At 41.0% G+C, this 26,348-nt stretch overlaps 1 protein-coding gene across 1 annotated transcript in view; it reads left to right on the top strand.

Annotated features, from left to right (window-relative positions):
- LOC115423903 (RNA binding protein fox-1 homolog 3-like) overlaps positions 1-26,348 on the top strand; it is a 716,495-nt gene that overhangs the window by 385,251 nt on the left and 304,896 nt on the right. Inside the window, exon 5 of the mRNA XM_030140918.1 lies at positions 19,860-19,954. Coding sequence (XP_029996778.1) covers positions 19,933-19,954 — 22 coding nt within the window. The 5' untranslated portion in view covers positions 19,860-19,932. The remainder of the gene's footprint in view (positions 1-19,859; positions 19,955-26,348) is intronic.

Consider the following 26,348-nt stretch of genomic DNA (forward strand, 5'->3'; position numbering starts at 1 on the left):
TTGACTTTTTAATTCATGGCCCTCAGTGCCGCATCACTCTTGTTGTGCCGCTGCTGCAAGAACGCTCCCAGATCAGAGACGGATGTTGCTTGAGTGTGGAATTGACTTCAGGGCAGTGTTTTTTATTTTCTTCTTCTTTTTTCTTCCTCGGTTGCTGGTGTGGTGTGTGTTTTGGTGTGTGTCTGCGGCTCCACCCTCTCCCTGATGGTGTGTATGTTCTCTCATTAGGCCTGAGCTAAAAAGAAAAAATAAAGGGAAAAAAAAAAACAAAAAACACATCAGTTTCATGTCACTGGGGCGATGAGTAAGTTGCCTCGTTGCTAATGTTCTCACCAAAATACTTCCCGGCCTCAATAGTCATAATGTTTACAGCTCCTCCCAATAGCCTCAACCTGTAACATAGCTATAACAGGAAATAGAAAATTTAATGCCCCGTAGAGTTACGTGGTGCTAGCAGTAAAATACATTTTATTATATATTATGAAGACGGAAGGATGTCATTGGCATTGTTGCTCTTTTCTGAGCAGTTTACTCATCTGCAGGTGAGAGAATTAACAGGTCTTTTGTTTTTTTTTATCAACCCTTTTAAGACATTGTGTCTCTGGCACAAAATGACCATAACTCCTGAACCGTTCACACTATTGATAAAATTCAAACAGCATCTGAAAGCTGGGATTTGGGGCTTTCGATTGGTATATAGCACATTAGGGTAGAGGCCTGCATTGGCTGAGAGGGAGGGGTAACAGAGAGCAGCAGAGTGCAGTCAGTGAGAGAGAGATGGAAGCTTTTTATTCCTTTTAACAGCATTTTAGCGCAGTTTTCGCTGTGTTTTAGCAGTTAATTCTTGTAAATGATTGTATATAATTGCGATAGTGCTGTTTTGGAATATTCTACTAGTGTGTTTTGTCATGTTTTTGTCGAGTTGTGCTGTTTTTTCCTGCCTTTTTTTAAACTGTTTGCATAGTTCATTGATAGTTGTAAATATATAAATATAAGCATACTTATTTATGCAAGTCTATAGGCAGAGAGCAAGCCAGGGCAGAAAGAGATGCACTGTTTGTAAAAGAAGCAGATCATGGATGTTTTTGTCAGTGAAATGAGGGGCTCTGTCTACAACTAGACACAAACTAAAAATGACTTGAAATAGCTAAAAATAAGGAGCTCTAACATGGACACAGAATGCTGTAGACATACAAAAATGTTTGAGCACATGTAAAATAGTTGAAAGTTCTTACTCTAATCTCATAAAACTATATTCTGGACATTCACAGTTTTTTTTGTTTTTTTTTATCATAAATATGCAAAAAATTCAGGTCTTTTTTTTATTGTTTGCTGTAACACACTGTTTTAAGCATTTATGTTTGTTTATGTTTATGTTTACGCATTTGGCAGATGCTTTTTTCCAAAGCGACTTACAGGGGAAAACCAATTAAATCACTCAATCAATCAAATTTTATTTATATAGCGCCAGATCACAAAAAAGTTATCTCTTGACATTTTATATATAGAGTTGATTTATTCCATATAATAATGATAATTAATGGCCAGATATTGAAAGTTAAGTTCTTCCTGAAAAAAACGGTGCAAAATATTTGTCAAAAAATACATTTTCTGATACTTCCACTGCAAAAACAACATAAAGAAATCCAGGCAGCCTGTTATAACAGGAGTCCTTATGGGGTAAAAACATAGTCATGTTTACTAGTGTTCGCTGCTGAATGTCTGGAATATCATGTAATTCAGATATGTGAACTCCAGCGTGGGGGAGTCTGGGGACTTTTTCTGAAATGTCTCCTGAGCTTTTTTAAATAGGTCACTGTATTTTTCGAGTCATTTCACACGTACACTGCATGTGATGTTGTTTTTTTTTTCAGCTCAAATCATACGCAAAACATTTAATAAACGCTTCATAAAAAAACATTAGCAGCTATTAACTAGGGATGGAAAAAACATGTTTAAGACTTTAAAGGCTAAAAATATCTTTGACTGAACTGTGGAAAATCATGGAAAATTAATGGAGTAGAATCAGGATAAGTATACTGTGAACTGGAGATTTTAATAGTCTGAATGACTGCGTGTTATAACATAAAAGTGAGGTTTTATGTGTTTATTCTAATAGAAAACTGACACTGTTTGGTGCTAAATTTGCTTTAGATTTGGTGGCTCAGTCCCTGGTTCTGCATAGCTTCATACAAAACCAAAGTATAAGTTAAGGACTGATTTATTCCATTCTGTTGCATATATGTTAATTGTTCTTATTTACTAGTTTGTTGTGCTGTTGTCCTGAGAGAAAGTTCAAATCCAGTTTCAGTGGCCAAACAGCAACATTTCCTATCTGAAAACTGCACTTTTTTGGAAAAAAAAAAAAAAAAAAAAAAAACTACAGAAAAATGTTTTTGTTTTCCTGCAGAATGATATTTATAAATGCTAATATAGTTCAAAACAGTGATAAAAAATAGCATCCTGTAAGAAAACAGCTTATATTAGTTTCCTTAAGTGCATTTCTCAGATTTTCAGGAGTTTCTCTTTGGTTAACGTTCAGAACTTTTTTTTTTTTGCCCTGTCACTTATTTTTTCCAAATATGAAGCCTTTTATTTACATCTAACAAAAGTAAATGTCAGGAAAAAGGAAGAGAAAGTTAAAAAATAATGGAAAAGATGAACCCTCTCATATTTCAACAATACATGACACAAAGTGAAAGAAAAACGTGCAGAAGATGTTCCCAGTGTAGATTATTGCTGTACATGTTGTATCATAATTTCCACATTATGTCTGTCATTGACATTGATGTAGAAGTGGTTTATGATTGCATGTCTGCACATTGTGTTCTATTGTGAAATTTGAGCAGATCTCGTCCAATCTATGGACCTTGATGTAGCTTCTGTCAAAAATAGCCTGTAGTATTTTTAGGGGACACATAAGACTTCTGAATCCACAGCAGGAGGTTGTATGGAGCTACAAATAGTCTGTAGGAGAAAACAGAATCATCCTGTTGACATATGAGTATGAAGAACATGCAGTTTAAATGATGTTGTCAAGGTTAATGGAAACAGTTGATTAAAAGTTGACAGGCTACAACCGAAGCACATATTTGTGACATGTAGATCCACACAAGAGCATGAGACCACTATAAATACAAGTAAAAACAACAACAACAATACAAAATATACATAGAAACTAAATTTGCCAGATGGGAAATCCATTAAAGTGTGTTGGGACCAGTGTTGTATAAAGTACTGGAAAGTCACAATTCAGTAGAGGTACAGGTATCCTACCCAAAAATGACTGTGGTAAAGCTTTAAGTCACCTACTGAAATGATACTCAAGTTAAAATCTTTAAGTATCAAGTATTTACTGTACTTAAGTATGTATATCAAGTAATCTACAACTGAACGTACTGAAAGTAAAAGTACAAGTAAATGTTAATAACAACCAAAGACAGTCAGAATTTGGAATATTGTGCTGCTGCTCACATCAACAGATCACTGACAGGTTGAAAGTGGACCGTCGTTTGCTCTTGTACATTGCACAATTAGATCCAATGACAAATCAGCTTCCTGACTTTGATGCAGTCACCGGTGATCTCAGCGGTGGAAACTTTCACCGCCAAATTTCCTTTAATTTATTGTTTGTAACCAGTAACGATACTGCGCTTTAAAAATGTATGGGAGTAGAAGTATGTAATTGAGTAAGGAGATGCAGTGAAGTAAAAGTGAAAGTAAACAGAATAAAAAATATGCATTGAAGTACAAATTTTCCCAAAATGTACTTGAGTACAGTAGTGAAGTATTATTACTCCGTTACGATACAACACTGGTTGGTACATAATAGTGACCATGGAAGCATGCTGGTTCTCAGGTGGAACCAATTGAGAACCATTGATTTAGATTAGATTAGGATTAGATTAGATTAGGATTAGAATAGATTAGATCAGACTTTATTTCAGTTGTCAAGGCAGCAAGAGAATATCCATCCATTATCCACCGCTTATCCGGGGCCGGGTCACGGGGGTAACAGTCTAACCAGGGATGCCCAGACTTCCCTCTCCCCAGACACCTCCTCCAGCTCTTCCGGGGGGACCCCGAGGTGTTCCCAGGCCAGCCGAGAGACATAGTCTCTCCAACGTGTCCTGGGTCTTCCCCAAGGTCTCCTCCCGGTGGGACATGCCCGGAACACCTCCCCAGGGAGGTGTCCAGGAGGCATCCGAAACAGATGCCTGAGCCACCTCAGCTGACCCCTCTCGACGCAGAGGAGCAGCGGCTCTACTCCGAGCTCCTCCCTGGTGACTGAGCTCCTCACCCTATCCCTAAGGGTGTGCCCAGCCACCCTGCGGAGGAAACTCATTTCGACCGCTTGTATCCGGGATCTTGTCCTTTCGGTCATGACCCAAAGCTCATGACCATAGGTGAGGGTAGGAACGTAGATTGACCGGTAAATCGAGAGCTTCGCCTCTCGGCTCAGCTCCTTCTTCACCACAACCGACTGATACAGCGACTGCATCACTGCAGACGCTGCACCGATCCGTCTGTCAATCTCCCGCTCCATCCTTCCCTCACTCGTGAACAAGACCCCAAGATACTTGAACTCCTCCACTTGGGGCAAAGACTCCCCACCGACCCGGAGAGGGCAAACCGCCTTTTTCCGGTCGAGAACCATGGCCTCGGATTTGGAGGTGCTGATCCTCATCCCACTCGCTTCACACTCGGCTGCAAACCGCCCCAGGGCACGCTGAAGGTCCAGGTTCGATGGGGCCAACAGGACAACGTCATCTGCAAAAAGCAGAGATGAAATCCTGTGGTCCCCAAACTGGACCCCCTCCGGCCCCTGGCTGCGCCTAGAAATTCTGTCCATAAAAATTATGAACAGAACCGGTGACAAAGGGCAGCCCTGCCGGAGACCAACGTGCACCTGGAACAGGTCTGACTTACTGCCGGCAATGCGAACCAGGCTCCTGCTTCGGTCATACAAGGACTGGACTGCCCTTAGCAAAGGGCCCTGGACCCCATACTCCCGAAGCACCCCCCACAGGATACCACGAGGGACACGGTCGAACGCCTTCTCCAGATCCACAAAACACATGTGGACTGGTTGGGCGAACTCCCATGAACCCTCGAGCACCCGATGGAGGGTATAGAGCTGGTCCAGCGTTCCGCGACCGGGACGAAAACTGCATTGTTCCTCCTGGATCCGAGGTTCAACTATTGGTCGGATCCTCCTCTCCAGTACCTTGGAATAGACTTTCCCCGGGAGGATGAGGAGTGTGATCCCCCTATAGTTGGAGCACATTCTCCGGTCCCCCTTCTTAAAAAGGGGAACCACCACCCCGGTCTGCCAATCCAGAGGTACTGTCCACGACTGCCACGCGATGTTACAGAGACGTGTCAGCCAAGACAGTCCCTGCACATCCAGAGACTTAAGGTACTCAGGGCGAATCTCATCCACCCCCGGTGCCCTGCCACCGAGGAGCTTGCCAACCACCTCGGTGACTTCAGCTTGGGTGATGGACAAGTCCACCTCTGAGACCTCAGCCTCTGCTTCCTCCATGGAAGACGTGACAGTGGGATTGAGGAGATCCTCGAAGTATTCCTTCCACCGTCCGACAACATCCCCAGTCGAGGTCAGCAGCTCCCCACTTCCACTGTAAACAGTGTTGGTGGCACACTGCTTTCCCCTTCTGAGGCGCCAGATGGTTTGCCAGAATTTCCTCGAGGCCGACCGATAGTCCTCCTCCATGGCCTCCCCAAACTCCACCCAGACCCGAGTTTTTGCCTCCACAACTGCTCGGGCTGCAGCTCGCTTGGCCTTCCGGTACCCATCAGCTGCCTCGGGAGTCCCACGGGCCAACAAGGCTTGATAAGACGACTCCTTCAGCTTGATGGCATCCCTTACTTCCGGGGTCCACCACCGGGTTCGGGGATTGCCGCCACGACAGGCACCGGAGACCTTGCGACCACAGCTCCGAGCAGCCGCTTCGACAATGGAGGTGGAGAACATAATCCACTCGGACTCAATGTCCCCAGCCTCCCCCGGGATCTGGGAGAAGCTCTCCCAGAGGTGGGAGTTGAAGACCGCACTGACATCAGGCTCTGCCAGATGTTCCCAACAGACCCTCACAACATGTTTGGGCCTGCCGAGTCGGTCCGGTTTCCTCCTTCGCCAGCGGATCCAACTCACCACGAGGTGGTGATCGGTTGACAGCTCTGCCCCTCTCTTCACCCGAGTGTCCAAAACACGCGGTCGGAGGTCTGATGATACGACAATGAAGTCGATCATCGACCTCCGGCCTAGGGTGTCCTGGTGCCAAGTGCACTTATGGACATCCCTGTGTTCGAACATGGTGTTTGTTATGGACAAACTGTGACTAGCACAGAAGTCCAATAACAAAACACCACTCGGGTTCAGATCAGGGAGGCCGTTCCTCCCCATCACCCCCCTCCAGGTCTCACTGTCGTTGCCCACGTGGGCATTGAAGTCACCCAGGAGAACAATGGAGTCCCCAGTCGGAGCACCATCCAGCACCCCTCCCAGGGACTCCAAGAAGGCCGGGTACTCTACGCTGCTGTTTGGCCCGTAGGCTGAGACAACAGTAAGGCACCTGTCCCCGACCCGAAGGCGGAGAGACGCGACCCTCTCGTTCACCGGGGTGAACTCCGACACATGACGGCTGAGCTGAGGGGCTACCAGCCCACCGCCTCTCACTGCGGGCAACGGCCGAGAAATGGAGAGTCCAGCCCCTCTCGAGGGGTTGGGTTCCAGAGCCCAAGCTGTGTGTGGAGGTGAGCCCGACTATATGTAGTCGGTATCTCTCAACCTCCCTCACAAGCTCCGGCTCCTTCCCTCCCAGCGAGGTGACATTCCATGTCCCAAGAGCTAGACTCTGCGTCCGGGGATCGGGTTGTCGGGCTCCCTGCCGTCGACTGCCACCCAATCCACATTGCATCCGGCCCCTACGATTCCCTCGGTGGGTGGTGAGTCCACCGGAGGGCGGGCCCACGTCGCTCCTTCGGGCTGGGCCTGGCCGGACCCCGTGGGCATAGGCCCGGCCACCAGGCGCTCGCATTCGAGCCCCAACCCCAGGCCTGGCTCCAGGGTGGGGCCCCGGCTGCGCCATACCAGGCGACGTCACTTTCTTCTGATGTTTACTTTTCATAGGGGCTTCTGAACTGCTCTTAGTCTGGCCCGTCACCCAGGACCTGTTTGCCTTGGGAGACCCTACCAGGAGCATAAAGCCCCCGACAACATAGCTCCTGGGATCATTCGGGCACTCAAACTCCCCCACCACGATAAGGTGGCAATTCAAGGGGGAGAGCAAGAGAATAAAGTGCAAAAAAAAAAAAAAAGAAAAGTGTATGCATAAAGATAGTGCAAAATACAAACAATATATAAAAAATGGTAATAACAGTAGTAAGTATTAAAACTCTATAGACTATATACAAATTTACAAAAGAGCGGAATTAGAAAATGTTAAGGAGGCCTTAATCACCAGAATACTGAATCCAAGACCACTACCAAAGAATCTACTGGTCAAACCTACATGTTCTCTGAGACCAGACCTACATAGACCTACCCTTTTAGCTTTTAGGAGTTTTAACAGTCTGTCGGTCTGACTTTCTTAACTCCTTTTCTTGTCATTTTGATCAAATATTTTATTTCTTGTTCTATCAGTTTTTCATTTGGTGAAGGAACTCAGTCTGTTCTAACACTGATTTTATTAAGACTGGGGACACATGTTGGGTTGTTTTCATGAAGGGTCAAGGCCTTGTTGACTTCCACTGCTTCAGAAAAGCTGTCATTTGTGAAAACGTGACTTATTCAGCGAAAGCTGTGAAATTCCCATTATTTTACTGTCTTTTGTAACTCCTCACACTTTACCAAAAGTGCTAGAGTTTAAAAAAGTTCATCTTACCAAGAAGTGAAAGAGGTGCATTTATGTTTTAATAGAAAAGGTGTTTTCCACTAAATCGAGTGTATAAAATAGTCTATTTTATAAAGTCAATTGAGTGTATAAAATAGAAACTGAGTTGAAATAGTATATTGATGTGGAGATATCAAATAGCTGCTGTGAGTTTCATCCCCACCAACTGTTAGCAACAGTTGTAATTGCTCATACATGAGCAATTAAACAAAATGAAATGGCAGTCAATGCAGCCAAATCTAATGCACAGCGATTGAATCATCCAATCAGATGGCTGCGTCACATCATAAAGGTTTGTGTTCCAGCCGTGGCAGCAGGCGCCTCATGGCGTTGACACCGAGCTCCAGCCACATACGTCCGGGCCTCATCGGCGGAGGCCTCGCACATCTATGCTGAGCTCGCTGATTAAGCAATGGCTCTTCTCTCTATTTCAAACGACAAGCTGCCAGGGACTTTGGTTTTAAATTGTGCAATTAATGATCTGGCATGCTTTGCTTGGCTTCAGTCAGACTCAAATCCCAGTCCAGGGCCTCGCCGAAGCACAGTCGACAACACATACTCCAGGAGCATTTGTCAGACAAATTCATCTGAGCCTCCACTTCCACTTTGCTCTCTGAGCACACTAACCTCCCCGAAATGTCAGCCAGCGAACGCACCGTGCACTCGCCGGGTAAACAGAGGTGATGCGGGTTAGCGAGCGCCAGATTTACTGTGATTGTTCTAAATCAAAGCAGATGATAATGCGCTGTTTGTTTGTTTTTCATATACAGATGCACAGAATTATGTTGAGTGTGCACCGGCCGCTGCCAAAACTACTCTTCACATCCACTGTATTAAAAATGATCTATTTCTCTGCAGTCATAAATTATAAATATATTTACATTCACAATATCCACCTAGGACTGCTATAATAAATCTGCATAATCTTGTTGGGTTTACTGCAGCAAATATGTGAATTAGGTTACTCATTTTTAGGTTGCAAAACTACAACCAGCCACATCTTGATCATTATTCTGCTTAAAAATGAAACTGGCTTATATAAGACAATTATTACTGTACTATATAAATAACCTAGGCTTGGATAATATTGGGAACAGCTTAGATAATAGCCTTAATATTTAATTTCCTCTTTGAAGTCGGGGCTGGGCACATTAAAAGTTCAAGAAGAATATGGTAAAACTTGTCATCACCACCAAGATTCATTTGAACATGTATTTTTAATAGAGTCTTGTAGAAGTCGGATTTCCACAGCTCTGAGAACCGCTTTCATTTCAGCAGTAGTTTGTTTCATGTCTAAAGCCGAGCATCAGGAGTCTAGCATCTGACCAGCTGGGATTTAATGTGCCTTGCTGATAGATGAAAAACTTGCTAAGTTGCAGAAAAAAAAAAAAAAAAAATTCTGAATTACAAGTACCTTTACACCCCCCTCCTCCTCCATCTCCAACCCCCCCCCCCCCCCCCCCCCCCCCCCCCCCCCACACACACACACACACACACACACACACACACCCCCAGACATACAGCTGGATACTAAAATCATTTTTCTGGTTTGGTGGAAACAACAGAGATCTGCAGAAATGGCATTATCTGCCATTTATCGCCGCTAAATTTGCTGCGGTAATTAACTTTTTAACGGAGGGAATTTTGATATCTATTACAAATTAACACTGTTTTTTCGTGCTTCTCATCGGGGACACAACAAACGTTAGACATTAGGCACATTTTAATGCGAATTTCCCTCTGCAGCTTTTTTCTGTCTGTGTGACAACTGCAAGCAGATACAACCAAACAGGATGTTCTAATATTCATCCACAGTGGGAGGTGGGGGGTGGGGGGGTAGGTGGAAAAATCGTATAAATCATGGCCTTCAGTTTATGTCCTAATTTTCAGTTGGGGCTTTCAAATCTATGAGGCTGATTTTACTGATGATCACTTCTTTCCCTCAGGAGCAGGAGCTGTAAATGTTAACAACACTGAGTTTTTAGACTCTGGCACAGGCTGAATCTCATCTCTCTGCCAATATATGTTTCTGCTCTTTAATATGCTGTAACCCATCACCACTGGCACTGATGGAACTGTTTTTTACTTGTGTACTGTACTTAAGTACTTAAATACTTTTACTTTACATGAATATCTCCATTTTCCACAAAACTCCACCACTTTTTAGTTAAAAAACAAAAACAAAACCTTTACCTGTACATTAATAGCTTAATTTTGTGAGATTAGGTGTTGTGTTGAAAACTAAACCCAATATAAACATGTAAGGGAGTCAAAATAACCAATGTAGCTGTTAATACCTTTTATCGCACTTATATTTTGGCCACATTGAACATATTCATAGAGCAACCACTGCAAATGTACTCATCTAATTAATAAAACTAGCTACATCTGACTCAATTAACTGCAAGTAAATGGTGACTTTTTTCTATACCAGTACTGATATATTTTCCAATTCCAATTTTACGAAAAAGCTGATTAAATTACACATTATGGTACAGTACTTAAGTTTTACATTTTATCTGCATTTAAAGCTGGTCCCAGCATGTTCTATCAAAACAATATCATTGATGAAAATGTGTAAAAGACATTTGTGTGATCTGAAAGCACTGATGTTAGATTTAGACATTTCCCAAATATTACCAATCATGTTTTGGTTCATTATAATGTACACAGATATTGCTGATAGGTTTTAATACTTCATGTTTATTTTTGATACTTTATCCATTGCATCGCCAGCTCAATTGTATAGACATCAATTTATTCTCATTACATAAATAAATGGGTCAAAAAGAGAAGATGTGACACAAAGCTCAGCTTCATATTCTAGTCCCACACACCAAATTCTCTGTTTCTATGACAACTGAAAGGCGTTGTTACCTGTTGACGTTTTCATGTGGATACCTGAACATTATCGGAGGTCTGTAACTCTCAAAAATGAAAAGGTTTTTGTGTTTTGCTGCTGCTAACAGTGACATTTCCCCATGACAGCATCAATTAAGTCACAGCTTTGGAACTTTACTTGCCTCTAGAAAGTGGGAAACCCTTATTGTTGGTTCCTGAATCCTACATTGTACGTGAATGGAAATTGAACCCAGTAAAAGATACATTGTGTGCAACATACTTTATGTTTAGTGTGAGGTAGAATATAAACTTTAACATAAGGTCTAATGTAGTTTTCATCTTAATATATACCAGGTTTTTCTTACGTCACTTAAAGAAGACCTTTGTTGACATGTGTACCTTGTTATAAACCTGAGTACTTCCTCTTCAGGACATTTTCAGTATTATTGCTCATATGAGAAATGACTTTTGGCATTCATAACACATTCATTGCAGTATTTTTATGGCTCTGGCTTCGATAATGGGCAGGCTTTTTTTTTTTTTTTTTTTTTTTTTAAGCCTACCTTGGAGTGGCGACAGTAAAAATGAGCTTTTAACCTCGTTCTCATGTGATGTGGTTCAACAACACAAAATACAAAGTAATAGTCTGTGTTGCAAATGTAAAATAGTGTTCAACACTTATTTTAATTTAGCAGAATATGCCAAACTACCACTCTTTAAAAAACTGCTTTTCTCTGTCCGGCACATTCACTCTGTTTATCTAATCTTTGCCTTTTACTTTGTTGTTCTTTGTCGAGTCCTTTGAGAACTCGTTTAGCTAATGGGCTTTTGGAGAAGTTGTCTTTAATAGTGTTTGATTTAATTGTGAAGATCCTTTACTGGAGTTGACTTGCGTTTGGCGTGCGGATCAGAAGTGGGAATCAGAACAGGTTTGTGTTGATGACGCTTAAATGGCACGAATCCCATCCATTAATCACTCACAAAGCTCCACAGACCACGGCCATTGTGCAGTGTATGATGTAACGCCACAGCTTGTAGGTGGTTGAGAAATGCCTGCACGTGTAATCCACACGGTCCCACCATGATAGTTTGCTCGTCTCCCAAAGCAAACATAGCAATTACAGGCGCTGTCAGTCACTGTCAGATGTGGCATCGGTGATCAATCCAGCCCATAGGAGTCAGGACATTAGACATGAACACACATGCAAGGGGGGAGTGGAGGGGGGTGAGTCCTCCCCCAGCTCCCCGGCCGGCTGTTGAGTCCCATCCCTCCCTCCTCTGGGATCTGGTGGGGATTCATTTTGTGTCGCGGTCTGCTCAAGCCACATCTGTCCGACGGCGCTACCAAACACCAAAAGAAGTCCTCACACATTTTAACTGTTAAAACCCGTGTTTGACAAAGTGCTCACTAGTTCTGGGCTTGTATTCATTTTTCTTATTCTCCTCAGATATTGGGCCAAAAGCAATAATGCCACCTCTCTGCGCAAAAGTAATGGCATGGGATAGCAGACATTTTTCATTCTGGTTGTCCAAAATATCAAAGGGAAATTCAGGTTTTGGTATTGGAATAAAACCTTGAGGATTTCTCTCTGCAAAAAGCTGCTTCCCTGTGATTTCTATACAACATAAACAGAGAAAAATGAACAAAATCTGCAACAAAACAATTAACCAGTCCTCCATTAGTGCCCACTATGTACAGTATATGCTTTATTTTCTTATGGGAAATCAATGCACTTCAGTACCTAAAGGAAATAAAACAGATTAATATATTTTAATTGGGGTGTTTCTCTTGTGTTTTCCACACTGGCTTGCAAGCTACTTTATTTTCAGTTAATTTCATGTTATACAATTTATCTTAATAAAGCATATACCTACTGCTCATGTATGATACAGTTAATTTAAGTACATTAATCCAACAGTGTGTTTGTTCATCTACAGGAATTAGGCCTGCATATGTTTGATTATATTACTTTGTTTTGTCTTCGACCTTTCCATTCATCAATCACCGCGTCGACAACTGCGTAATGATTTTCCGAGCCCTGATGGGTGAAAGGTGTTTAACCATCTGTCAAAGGACAACACAAGCATGATATTCGATTAATTTTCATTGCTCCCCTAAAGTTCTTTATGTTTTCAAAGGGCTGGGCTGTAAAACGATAAAGATATGATTTTTCCGGATATAAATGTTACACATTTTGAGAAGTGCTGGGTGTAATTCAAGGGTTTAGATACAGGTGGGTGACTGAAAATCAGTGTAGTATGTAGTCTTAACACATGAAGAAGAAGAAGCACAGCTTACTTCCAAAACAACTACTTCATATACACAAAAAATGCAGATGCAGAATGTTGATAGCTCTATCAAATCTGCAAAAAAAAAAAAATTGTATTTAGGCTGTGACAGTGACGTGGCTAAGCTTTGGTTCAGTTTAGGAACAAAAATTCATTGGTTAATGGTAGGAAGAGATCATTAATGGCCTAAAATAACAAAATTAAACAACAGATGTTAGAGAAGCAGACAGGTCTTTACAAACTTCTGTAAATTCTGCCATATTTGCGCCAATATCTTCCTATTTAACAACGTTGCAGAACCTACATTACTTTCTTCATTAATCCCTGGTCCATTTGTTTCCAGTTGGAATCATTTCAACGTAACACAAAGTAATGGATTTGCCAATAGCAGAAGCTTCAGTCATATAAAAAAACAAGTTATGATCAGAAAGCAGCAAAGATAAGACAACATTCATCACCATTGCGTCATGATGTGCAATGATTATTTTGAGTGAGTTTTATTGGTACAGAAATAATCCTTGTGCTGAATCTGCTTAGTGTTAGCTTAGCGCTGCAAAGTTTGTCTCATTGGTCTGTTTTATTAAATTAGTCACGACACACTGGCCTCAGACTGTTAGACTGGTTTACAGATTTAACTATTTAAGTGCTTGTTGTTTGAGTTGTGTTCTGTTTACTAATTATTGGTTTTGTTGAGCATTTAGCTGATGCTCTTCAGGTTATGTGGATGTATAGCATGAGTCTATTACTACTAATGATATGTAGCGTTACCATGGCAATGCAGATGGAACTGCGGCCAGGTGTGAGAGGCTACATGCTCTTATTCAACTGACCACAACAGGGCGCTAAATTACCACAAGAGGTAGACAAAACTTTTATTATTATTATTATTATTATTATTATTATTATTATTATTATTATTATTATTATTATTATTCAGTTCACTGGAGCTGCACAATTTAGTGCAGTTGCAATCATGATCTTAACGTCAGCCTGAATATAATCAGAAAAGACTGCAGTTCACAGATCCAGATTGAGGAGGGTTTATCCTGAGATAACTGCAGAATTGAAAGAAAAGAAACACAACCTCGGTTTTGGATCTTTTGGTTTCGGGCTGAGTGGACTGGACTGGTACTGTGTAAAACATGTTTTATGGTAGTTGCTGTTCGTGTAATTTGTGCAAGGCAGTAGATTCCACCTTTGTAACATAATTTTATTATTATTATTATTATTATTATTATTATTATTATTATTATTATTATTATTTTTCATAGAATTGTCCATCCACTGTCATTTATCAAGCTCCATGGGTTTTTCTGGTGAATCAATGTTGTCGAAGATGATGGTGTTTCCATATTCACTATGGAGCCTCTGAACGTCCACATGGGTCATATCTGATGACCATGAAAAGATGACAAACTGCATTTTACACCAGTTGTTTCATGTATTGATAGGATTAGTGGATCAGCAGGTATTAAACATTTATATTGGTAGATGAATTTGATCAGTGGTGGATTTTTGGGTCTTTATGGGTTGACTCGGAAGCAAAACATCAATCTTCAAACAAAAAACATAATGATTTGCCACTCATTTTTATAATGAAGTGTAGTCAGCGATGTGAAACTTCTATCATTCTAGTATTTGGTTTCCCATCTCTTTCTGCTCCTAAATCTTTCAACTTAAACCACATGCTGTCTTTGGGTCGAATCTAAGTGTGCGGGCACCGGGGATGCACCGCCCGACGACCCCCCGATACCATAACCACGCCCCTGTCTGTCTGCTGGGATTGGTAGGAAATCAATAATTGAAATGGAAGCAGAAGAGATGGTAGCCTGGGAGCGTAAATGACAACGTATGATCACAAAATAACTCCTGCACTGAGCCACGCAGATGGATGGATATGAGAGTATGTGAGGCTAGAGTTTTTTCCTCTAAGTGCACAGTTATCATGGTGTCAAACCTCTGAGGAAAAGGGCATAATAGCCCCATTCTTAACTTTATTTCATTGTAGCTTCTGTGCATGTACATTATTCTCATCCGGCCCTGTTGCCCTCGCACAGCACAACAGATAAAGATCTATAACTGCGATGGCCAGTCTGGAGGGAACCGGGGGGGAAAGGGCTTTGTTAGGCTATGAGTCCCCGCCTGCATGGCTGGGCTGCTGCGCTCCTGCATGGGTAAAGAAACAGCCGTACACACTGACCTCAGAGCTGTTGTTTAATCACCAGGGCATTTTAATGGCTTGTCAGAGTAATGAAATATGGTTGGAGGCTACCTGGTGCAAACATTACGATAAATCCCTCTCACACAAGCCTACGCAGGGCTTAATGGTTATAAATCATCACTTTGGGGAGAGAAAAATGACAGCTATTAAAATAATGAATGGGATGATTAATTTTTCACATTAAAGATTAAAAGCTATGAGAGGTATCATCAGATATTTGAGCTGCCGTAAACGTTTGAAAGTGAGAGCTTATTTTCCACACTTTATGACGCCCTCCGTTTCTTCACTGTCATCCAAGTTTCTGCCCCCTTTTTTTTAATTTATTTATTTTTTTAAATATACAGTATATGGACAAATGCATTGGGACACGTTGAATTCAGGTGTTTCTTTTTAAACAGGGGTCTGGGCTACAAAACAATAATGACAAATGTCATAATATAGTTTTATATTGTGATATATATCATTGCAGTGCATTGGTTAGTTTTGTTTAAATTGTCATCTTTGCTTCCATGATGCCACAGAGATGGTTTTTACTGTATCTCAACATTGATTTTATTTTATTTATTTTTAAATTTTTTTATGTTATCATGACTGATTTTAAATGTTCTACCTCTAAATTTCTAAAATATATTTCAAATTCTGACTTTTCTACCACAAATAATCATCTACTTTCTTCACATATCACTTAGGAAGAAAAATGTTTATAAACTATATGGACAAAAATATTGGGACACATCATGGCTATAGCTCTTAAGCTGTCCTTTTCATGTTGATTTGAAACTTATTGTAAAAAAAGAAAAAAAAAAATCAATCTTGAGAGAACTGAAGTAAAAAATATCTCTGAGGCATTTTGGAAGCAAAGATAATTTAAACAAAACTACCAGTGCAATATTTATCACAAAATAAAACTATATTATGACATTTTTCATTAGTATTTTGTATCCCAGACCCCCGTTAGAAGAAAAACACCTGAATTCAATGTGTCCCAATACTTTTGTCTATATGTTGTATATATATTTTTTATTTATTTTTCCTCTTTTCGCTGCGTGCCGGCTGGGTGCGCCCGCCGACACCGGCATTCCTTCCACCTAATTTGTGCTCTTGTAAAAGTGCTCTGAGGAAAAGCCTTGAAGAACACTCATTGCTCGAGGCAGTACAGGACCCTCTCAGCTTCTCTGCAGGGGCTCCTCAAGGCTCTCACAGACATTATTTCATACCTCTAAAGCTGTCATACCTATAGCCCTTCACATGAAGAATAAGACGCGCCGGCCAGAGGTAGCTCGCTTTGGTTTCACTTTTGTTTTTTCATTATTCTTGTCAGCCTCAACCCCACCCTCAACTTACATCTGTTCTGTGGCTAGCAAGAGCTGATTAGTCAACTTTCTGCTTGGAAATGCATGTCGAACAAAGACAGTATATAATAACACATGCTCAGTGAGCTGGCATAAATCCCCATGTATAGACAGACTATGACAAGCTTTCTCTCTCTGTCAGATGGCTCCCAGGAGAAGGTGTGTAATTGCACATGGATTCCTAATTCAGCTCTCACTTTCAGGGGACTCGCAGCGTTGTTCAGACATACATCACCCAAACTGCGGGCCGAAAGATTAGAGGGGAGAAGCGTAATTAGAACATTAATAACCATACATGTTAGGGAACATAAGTAATTGAGTTTTTTTATGATCAATGTGAACGTAAACAAAAGGCAGGAGAGTTAGAATTACATTTTCCAGGCAGGGCTGTCTCAGCTGAGATGCGAATGTAGGCTTCTCCCACTGTTGCCCAATTATTTCTGTGTTCCCAGGCAATGATAGTATTGCTTGTCCATCTGCAGCCTTCAAAGGGATATTCAAATCGTCTCATTGAAGCAACGGCTCCATTTGTTGGCAGGGAATAAATTGTTGGACGGAAAATGTTTTCATCCGCTCAGAGCAAAGCCAGGTATATGCACGGCTAAAGTTATTTACAAAGTGGTGGGAAATTTAAACGGCTCCTCTGGCGTTTTCCCGTTTCCCTTTTTTTTTATTTTTCTTTTTTTTTTTTCTTTGATTTGTTTCATTTGTGTGTGTTTTGTCATCTTTTTCACCCCCCCCATTTTCATTCCAGTCACCGGAGACGTTGGCAACGGCTGCCCACACCTCCTTCATGTTCTTCCAGCTCTTTTTCGCCGTCTGCTAATGATCCAGGGACACCAAATAAAGGGCCACTGAAACAAAATGGCCACCTTAGCTGCCCACTTATATCTCAACCCTCTCTCCCGAATCAATTCTGACATTTCATTCTGCCCTTATAGAAGGTAATGGTGCATTCAGAGGTTGTTACCGATAATGTTGAAATGGTATTGCTTGGTTTCATTGGAGAGACGTACTGTAACCTCCAGCTCTTCTCTCCCCTCTCTCCTCACTGTACCTTCCATCTCGTTGTTTTGTTTTGTTTTTTTTTTTCCTTCCCTCTCAGACGGAAACGTTGGTATTTACCGGCTCAAATATCTCTTTTGGCACAAGTGGGAGAAGTGTTTTTCATTTTCTGTTAACAAGTAACCAACCAGTGTTTGTATTTTCCTCCCACTCTTGTGTTCACACCACATGAAGTGAAAACACCCTTTTAAGTCGGCTAGTCAATATGCTGTTTCTAATATATTATTTACTGCCTATGGGCTGTATATCAGAATGCACTAAACAACTGTTTCGGTTTTCGCAGTCATAATCATGTAGAGAGAAATCACAGAGCCAGATGTCTGGCCCTCACTTTACAGCATTTATGTTTTCCTCTGAGTTTATGTAAAATTCATCCTTCCCTGTTTTATTTATTCCCCAGTTTTCACAGACTCAACAATTAGTCAATTCCCAATCAACAAGAGAAAAGAAATTGCTTTTAATTACTTTTGATAAATGACAAATTGTGTTGGCATGGCTCCCTGCAAATGCTTAATCAGGTGTGGGGCGGGGTAGGGAGGCGGGTACCGGGAGAGGGGATTTCTGCTGGGATGAAATCAATGCGCTTTCTCCGCGGTTCAGCGGCTGGGCTTCTGGGCAACAGCCAACCTGAGGCCTGCGAAGATACACAAGTCAGCAGAAAAAAGCACCGGCTGCATGAGAGGAGTCGCACACCGAGGCATAAACACGCCGTTACAGCCTAATGTATGTGGTGGATGGATGTACCGCATGTACAGCAATCCTATAGAATATGCAGCCTGTAACAGTGGCTCACAAACACATAATGTTTGTGGATGTGGATGCAAATAAAGATGGCACGCATTTGTGTTATTTACTCTCTCTCTGCAAGCCAAATAATATAATTACACTCACATGTCGGCCTTTGATTTAATAGCGTGCCTCTAAATTTGCGTGTGTTTTATTACTTTTTTGAGCTGCATCATTTCTTCCCTCTAGTTTTAAGCCCTTTCGTGTTTTGACTGGTTTGGTCTGATATGGAAGATGTACACATGTTCCACATGAAACTACCGCCACTGTTCTCCGAGAGATCGCTCCGTCACATCATCTGAGATTGGGATTATTTAACGTAGATTTTGGCCCTGAAATAAAAATGTGTTTGACAGTACTAGTTTATTCCTGTCATTTCAGTTCAGGGGCCACACACAAGTCAGTGTGATCTCAAATGGGCCAGACCAGTAAAATAATAGGTATAATAACTTATAAATAGTAACTCAAAATTTTTCTCTTTATTTTAGTATAAAAATGTAAAATTCCATTAAGATAATGTGAATTACCTGAACAACCATGTGCAACCTGAAATCTTTATGAAGAAAAAAAAAAGTTTATAGTTAGTTAGATGTTAACATTTTCATAATGTAATTTTACTTTTTTCACATTAAATCAAGAAGAACTTTTGGAGTTGTCATTATTTATAAGTCATTGTGCTATTATTTCTCAGATCCCATTGGACTGTATGTGACCCCTAAACTAAAATATGTGTGACAACCTTAATGTGTTCAGTGTAATTTTTTTCACTTCGGGCCAGATTGAACCCTTTGGTGGGCCAGTTATGGGCTGCGGGCCGTATGTTTGACACCCCGGCTCTTCATCTTAGAGCTGGATGGGTCAGTTGTTGCATTTCTAACAGAATTGTCAATCAGTGACCGTGTCGTGGTGAAACTTTCCTCACTTTTTGTGTTTCTCTGTTGCTTGTTCGTGGACTTTGCGATTGAATTCCTCATGGTTAAACAAATTAGTCTTATTGCCTCGTGATGCAGTCTCCAAGATGTAACAAAGCTTGCACAGTATCTGTTTCTGTTACTTGACAAACTTCTTGCGACCAGATTGTTTCCAAAACAGCTGAATTGATTTTACTTGTTGACACAAAGACTTGGCTCAAACTGGAGTAAATATGTCAGAGTCTGGCTGAGAAGAGAGTTTGGACTTTTAGGGAAACGCGAGGAACCACACAGCTGTAAAAGAGAAGAGGTTGGCTGGATTTACAACCAGAGAGCAGCACAGTTATCACTTTTTCCTAATATCTAACTGGAAACACAGATTGTTTTCGGTGTGTACTATTGTACGCTGACATTTCCCACGTCTCCTTTTGTTTCTGCAGTCTCTAACTAAAGCGTTGTGCTTTCTCGTTCTCTACAGGGTTTGTCAGCTACCTGTGGCAGCAGCAGCGAGTCGACTGACCCAGCCTCAGCCCGACCGGCTTTACCTGTACATGGAGACCCCCAGCTGGGCAGGTCAGTGTCTAAACCACGCCCTCCCTCCTCCCCTCTCTCCCCAAAACCTGGAATCTGTGCTGTTTCTTTTCTGGAGAAGGTGTTTTAAACCAAATCGTGCTCACTTTATTTGCTGCAGTGGCTGAAGTCAGAGATGCAAACACTTAAAAAATTCAACAAAAGAGGGCAGTGAAACTCTGCTTTTCATACTTTTTGACCCTGGTATAAGTAGGGATGTGTATTGGCAAGAGTCAGACCCAAATGCATAATACAGAAGGTATGATTCAATAAACTGCGATTTATTACCATTTTTTAAGCCCAAGTTGAGGAGAACTGTCATTCTTTTAAGAAAACACTAAACATACACTCTGAGCCAAAAATGTAACCCTTTTAAGATGATGTGTGTCTCTGGCACCACATTTTTTCATACACCATCCTTCAAATTACCGTTTCTCCTGAACCGTTTGCGATATTAGCAAAAGTCAAATGCCATCTGAAAGCTGAGATGAGGAACTTTTGATTGCTATTTGATGATTTATATGACTTTTAGCAGCATTTTGGTGAGGTTTTAGCTGTGTTTTTGTGGTGAGTTCTTGTAAATAATTGTTGTATATAATAGTGATAGTGTTTTTTGGGAGTGTTCTACTAGTGTGTTTTGCTGTTGGATGTTTTCTCAATGAAATGAAGGGCTCTGTCTACAACTAGACAGAAAGTGAACAGAGACTATCATACAGGCTAAAAGCTGCTCTAAGAAGCTGTAGCATGGGCAAAGAATAATGTAGACATGTAAAATAGTTAAAAAATATATGTAATCTCATAAAGTTTCATGATACACATTTTCAGTTGTTTTTAAGCACGTATTACATATAATAATGATATGATATAATATGATATGATGATATGATAATTAAAGGCTGGATTTGGCCAGAAGTGTAATGCTTCCTGAAAAAAGGTGCAAAAGAATTGGCATAAAAGACATTTCCTGATACTTTTATTGCAGTTCTTAAAGGGTTAACATTAGTCTCTTAGAAATAAGTAAAAGCAAAGTACTTTTGGGAGTCTCTGTGAAAGTAAGACAATGTAAAGATGTAAACAGACAGCGATAAATGTGTCCGTTCGACAGCACAGTCTCGTTTTACACTGTTGCGTTGGCGTCGAAGAGTCAGATATCTGAAGATAGATTTCAACAGCGCTATCACTACACAAAGCCAACCACGGTCTGACACAGATCCATACATTGTAAAGCATTAATTAAAAGTCAATGCAGTGTTTTTGAAAATCGACACCGTATCGTAAAACATCATAGTATTCCACTTCTACATATCAGATTCAGTCCACCTCTTGAACCTGATCATGAATGGATCCACAACGCTGCCCAACGTGGCTGATTGTGGAGGTGAGACTCAGCTTTAATCCTGCATTGTGGATGTTTAGGTCCACGCTGCCTAAATGTGCAGAGTTCACTGTCCTCAACTGCAGTCGGAGATGCAAACTTCAACAACAACTTTAGAGTTTTCCTCCAACTTAATATTCCTGCTGATGATAAACATATGCTTTGTAAAGGTGTTTGATCAACAATGGCGCCTTTTTTCTTGGGCTTTTGAAACAACTTTGTGCTGAATTTTTGGATTTTATCCTCACTCCTACACCAGCAACAGTTACAAAGTGAGACTTTGAATCACAATGGAGATGTTGTTCATTCTGAATTGTGGATGTTGAGGCTTGTGCTTCCTAAACATATTGAATCGACTGCCCTTGTTGCAGTGGGTCAAGTCAGGTGCCTTCACTTATTTATTAACCCATGAAGACCCAGTGCTACTTTTATGGCAGTTCCCAAATGAGTTTTTCTCTATATTTAATTTTTCTTAAATCATTCATTGCTATTTATTATTACATTATCCTCTCTTTTTGGATTTTTAAGTGAAAATCAGCTATTTTCATGTGTAATTTACAGATCATGTAGATGTTCTCAAAAGCTCCAATTAAAGCTGAGGGTTATTATATCAGAAACAGAGAAAACTGAAGAAAAAAGTGACTTTTTCAGTAAAGTATATCATTACTGAATATAAACCAAGTGTCTCCATCTACTGTCATTGAGCCAGCTCCATGGGTTTTACTGATAAATTAATGCTGTAGAAGATGACTGTATTTCCACGTTCACTACGAAGCCTCTGAATGTCTAAATGGGTCATATCTGATGACCATGAAAAGATGACAAACTGTATTTTACATCAATTATGTACATGTATTGATAGGATTAGTGGATCAACATGTATTAAATATTTTAGATCAGTAGATGCTTTTGGTTGATGGTGGGTGTTTGGGTCATTATGGGTTAAAGTTCAGTAAATGATGTCAGTGAAGCTGCCTGATGGTGTTTGATCAACAGTGATGCCTTTTTTCTTTCATTCTGGTCATAAAACAGATTTGTTGGGTTCCATCTCCTCTTCTTTGTGACTTCTCTAACCATGATATTAGTTTTTAATTCTGAATTGTAGATGTGGATGAACTTAAAGAGCTCCCTGCAGTAAAAAATCTCATCCAAAGATCTCAGTAAATTCTGTGTCTTCTACTTTTCATTTTGACAAAACTTACCATCCAACGTGACTATAAACATATGCTTTATAAAGTCATTTGATCAACAACAGCGCCTTTTTTTCTTGTGGTTTTGAAACTTTCCACTGTTCTGTTTTATTTCACTCCCACTCTTATATGGTCCCGTTGGAAAGTGAGACTTTGAAACACAGCGGAGAAGCTTTTAATTCCACCAGTGGATGTTTAGGTTCACGCTGCCTAAACATATTGAGTTGACTGTCCTTGTTGCGGTGGGTGAAGTCAGGTGCACAACACTTAAAAAAATCAATAAAAGAGGGCAGCGAAACTTAATAGTCAGTGTTTAACCTGATGATAAACATACGCTTTGTAAAGGTGTTTGATCAACAATGCCGCCTCTTTTTCTAGCGAAGACTTTCAAGTTTTAAAGCGGATTTTTTTTGGACGTGATCCTCACTCCTACGTGGCTCCTTTGGAAGTGAGACTCGCATAGTTATTTGTACTTTTCTCACCTGGCCTCACACGTGTATCAGAGCCTTCGGAGTTTGAGAAACGGCCTCTCGCTGCGAACGAGGCCGTACTGTAATAAAGCCAGTATGTATGTGTGCCTTACTCTCCCCTATCCGGCCATATTGTGCTAATGTGTGCTGGTTAAGTAGCGGAAGACTAGAGAAAGACTCTTATCCATATGCCTGAGAGCCCAGGAGTCGGCGTGATCTCTCCCCAGATGGAGCCCTCTGCCTCGCCACCCGCCCTCCACGGAGCCATATAGCAGGTGGCGGTGAGGATCAATGGGTCTCCGCCATTACCTCCTCTCCACTTCACATCTCCAGCCTCATCTCCAGGGGGGGCCCGCGGGGCGAGCGCTGCCTCTCGCTGCAGCATGCCAGGAGAGATAGGGACGTTTTCCATTAGTCTAATTGCTCGGTTATAGTTCTATATTATTGCCGTGATCACCACTGCGGCTCGGTAATGATGGACCTCCCGTGCCCCCACGTATAGCTGGTGGGTGTTATGTCTCCCCCGTCACCGCCCATTGAAACTCCACTTGCAGTGGGTGTTAGGAGGAGAGAACAAACTTAACACTCAGAAGAAAACAGGAAGATAAACAACGAAAAAAAAAAAAAAAGAGCCCTTCAAATGTTTTGATGTAAGAGTTTAATCAAATAGCCTTAGCCATTTACATTCTCAACAGGTGCAGCGTCGGGCTGATTTATGGAATAAACACTGGAGTTCTAGTGCTTGTTCATTTTGCCTCTGCTAAAAACTGGCAATATGGGGCTAATTTGCAATAATTTGCTGCTGCTGTGGCCACTGGTTAAGAATGTTTATATAATCATGATATAATAAGAAAAATGAAAATGAGTTTTTCACGCAGTTCGGGCCCTGTCAAACACAGCTCACGGACTCGCTAAATGATAATTACATTCCTCAAGCGCAGTATTACATTTTACCCTCTTACATGGACTTTGTTCGCCGTAAATGGGGGTGTATGAGTTTCATTTTGAGGCGATACGACCCAGTATTATTCCCACCTCTGAGTCCCCCCCCTCCCCATCAGCGATTACACGAGGAGTCTTCCATCAGTCAGCAGATGAGGTGAGGATTATAATGAATTCATTTACCCTCAAAAGACTCTGCCTTTCTTCTTTCTGTTTATAATATCCCATTTGCATACCGTCGTCTCTCATGATCGAGACATTGGGAAAGCTTAGCGAGATCTGTTGGAGCTGTAGTGGACTAATCGCCGCTGAATATTTCACCGCTGACCTGTAGCTCTCCCCACAGGTCGGCACATAAAAGCTGCTTCCTGTTTTGGATTTCCTCACATATAATGGGATTGTTACTGATTATCTTGCCTGCTATTCCTTAGAAGGAGAAAATCCTTGGCTGCGATTCCTTTTTTTTTCTTATTTATTTTTAATTTTTTTTTTTTTTTACAGGTGTGGGTATTGATCTTTGCCTTTGCTGCAGGGGAGTGTGTTCACTTAAAAGGCCCACTGATGTAGCAGAGCTTATTAAACAAATAGGCCAGAGAACAAGGCCACAATCCCTTTGAATCATGGAGGAGGTTGCCTGTCCTAAAGCGGCGCCGTATCAAATATGAAACGCTCTGCTAACAAGGTGTGTAATCTATTTTAATCAGATCATATTTTATGAAACAAGGAGAAGGTTGAACTTAAGTAAGAGGGAAAGATGGGGATTCTGTCAGAGGGGGGGCGAGGACTGTATTTTGAAATTGGATGTGACGGCCGGGGACCACGACTTGATTTTACATGCATGGCTTTATAATGAAGCCACGCCAAATGGTCAGTTATGGTTAACTTTAGGGGGAGCCGGAGTCTGGCTGTAATGGGAGGCTAATTCAGGGCCCATAATGCTGTGCAGAGCCAGAATATGGACAAGCATGCACGGTAGAGGCTCTGGGGCTGAAGGAAAGGTCTGTATTTGTCTGCAAATTGCCGGGTTGCCTGAGGATATAACAGGGTCAACAGCAGCATCGCGTATTTCCCTGAGTGTACACAAACAGCGGCGCAGACATAAACACAGAACAGAAACACGCTCGCTCAGACAAAGACACGCTAACTCGGGCAAATCAAGTGTCATACAGGAGCGACTTCACGCTGTCATCGCCATTCAGGCCATGATCCTTTTTATATATCTTTACTCTGCCCGGTTCATAGCCGAGTGTTTTCAATCAATTTTTTTTTTCTCTTGCACCATAAATTGTTTCAGATTCTCTGACACCAGACTTGCTTATGAATATATGAATATATATTCACTCCGAGGACCTTAGGAAGCTCCACCAGTCAGACAAGGTAATGGATTGAGAGATATTATATACTGCTCTGGGAAGCACCACTTGTTAGAAAAGCTTTAACCACATCTCAATGAACATGAGAAAACATTTAACACTAAATGAAGTGTAGGGAGCTCTGCTTTTAAATGGATTTCACTACAGATTATATAATATATGCAGTTTGTAATGTGAGGAACACCAGATACTTTGGCTTATGTCAACGTCGTCTTATATCAGGGCTGTCAAACTCATTTTAGTTCAGGTTCCACATTCAGCCCAATTTGATCCCAAGTGGGCCAGTCCAGTAAAATAAAAACATAATAACCTATAAATATTGATCCAGTTTTTCTCTTTTAGTGTGAAAAAAGTCAAACTACATTTATGTGAATAACCCAACTGTATATAAACTGAAATGTCTTAAAAAAATAAGTGCAATTTAGTGACATAACATACATACATAACAATAACTACATTTTTTCTTTGTTTTCATGCAAAACGGTGCAATTTCAACAATGTTATGCCTCAGTTACAACTTCCAGATGGCAGTGGATCTACAAATACGCAAAACATTTAGTAACAAGGAGAATATTATTCAAATTTCACTTATTTTTCTTAAGAAATTTGAGGTAGTTCATAGATGTTTAGATTATTCACCTTTTTTGTGACATGATAGTTTGTAAATGTAAACAATTTCATCACATAATTCTGTTATTTTACACTAAAACAACGACAAAACTTTGTAGTTGTCATCATTTCTAGGTTATTATGCTGTTACTTTACTGGTCCCATCCACTTTTCCATCATACTGAGCTGTATTGAGCTTCAGTGTTGCATTTCACAAATTCATCCCATGGGCCGAATTGGACCTTTTGGTGGGCCAGTTTTGGCCCATGGGCCATATGTTTGGCTCCCCTGTCTTATATTATTATTGTATGTGACACTTTGTCTCAAAAAGTTTAGAAGCATAAATATGGGAATGCTAAAGTACAGCAATGTTTTATTGACAAAAAATGGTGTACACTGAGTTACAGCAACAGACTCAAACCACTTTAAGACTGATGT

Source organism: Sphaeramia orbicularis, chromosome 8 (genome assembly GCF_902148855.1).
Source record: "Sphaeramia orbicularis chromosome 8, fSphaOr1.1, whole genome shotgun sequence".
NCBI classification, from domain to species: Eukaryota; Metazoa; Chordata; class Actinopteri; order Kurtiformes; family Apogonidae; genus Sphaeramia; species Sphaeramia orbicularis.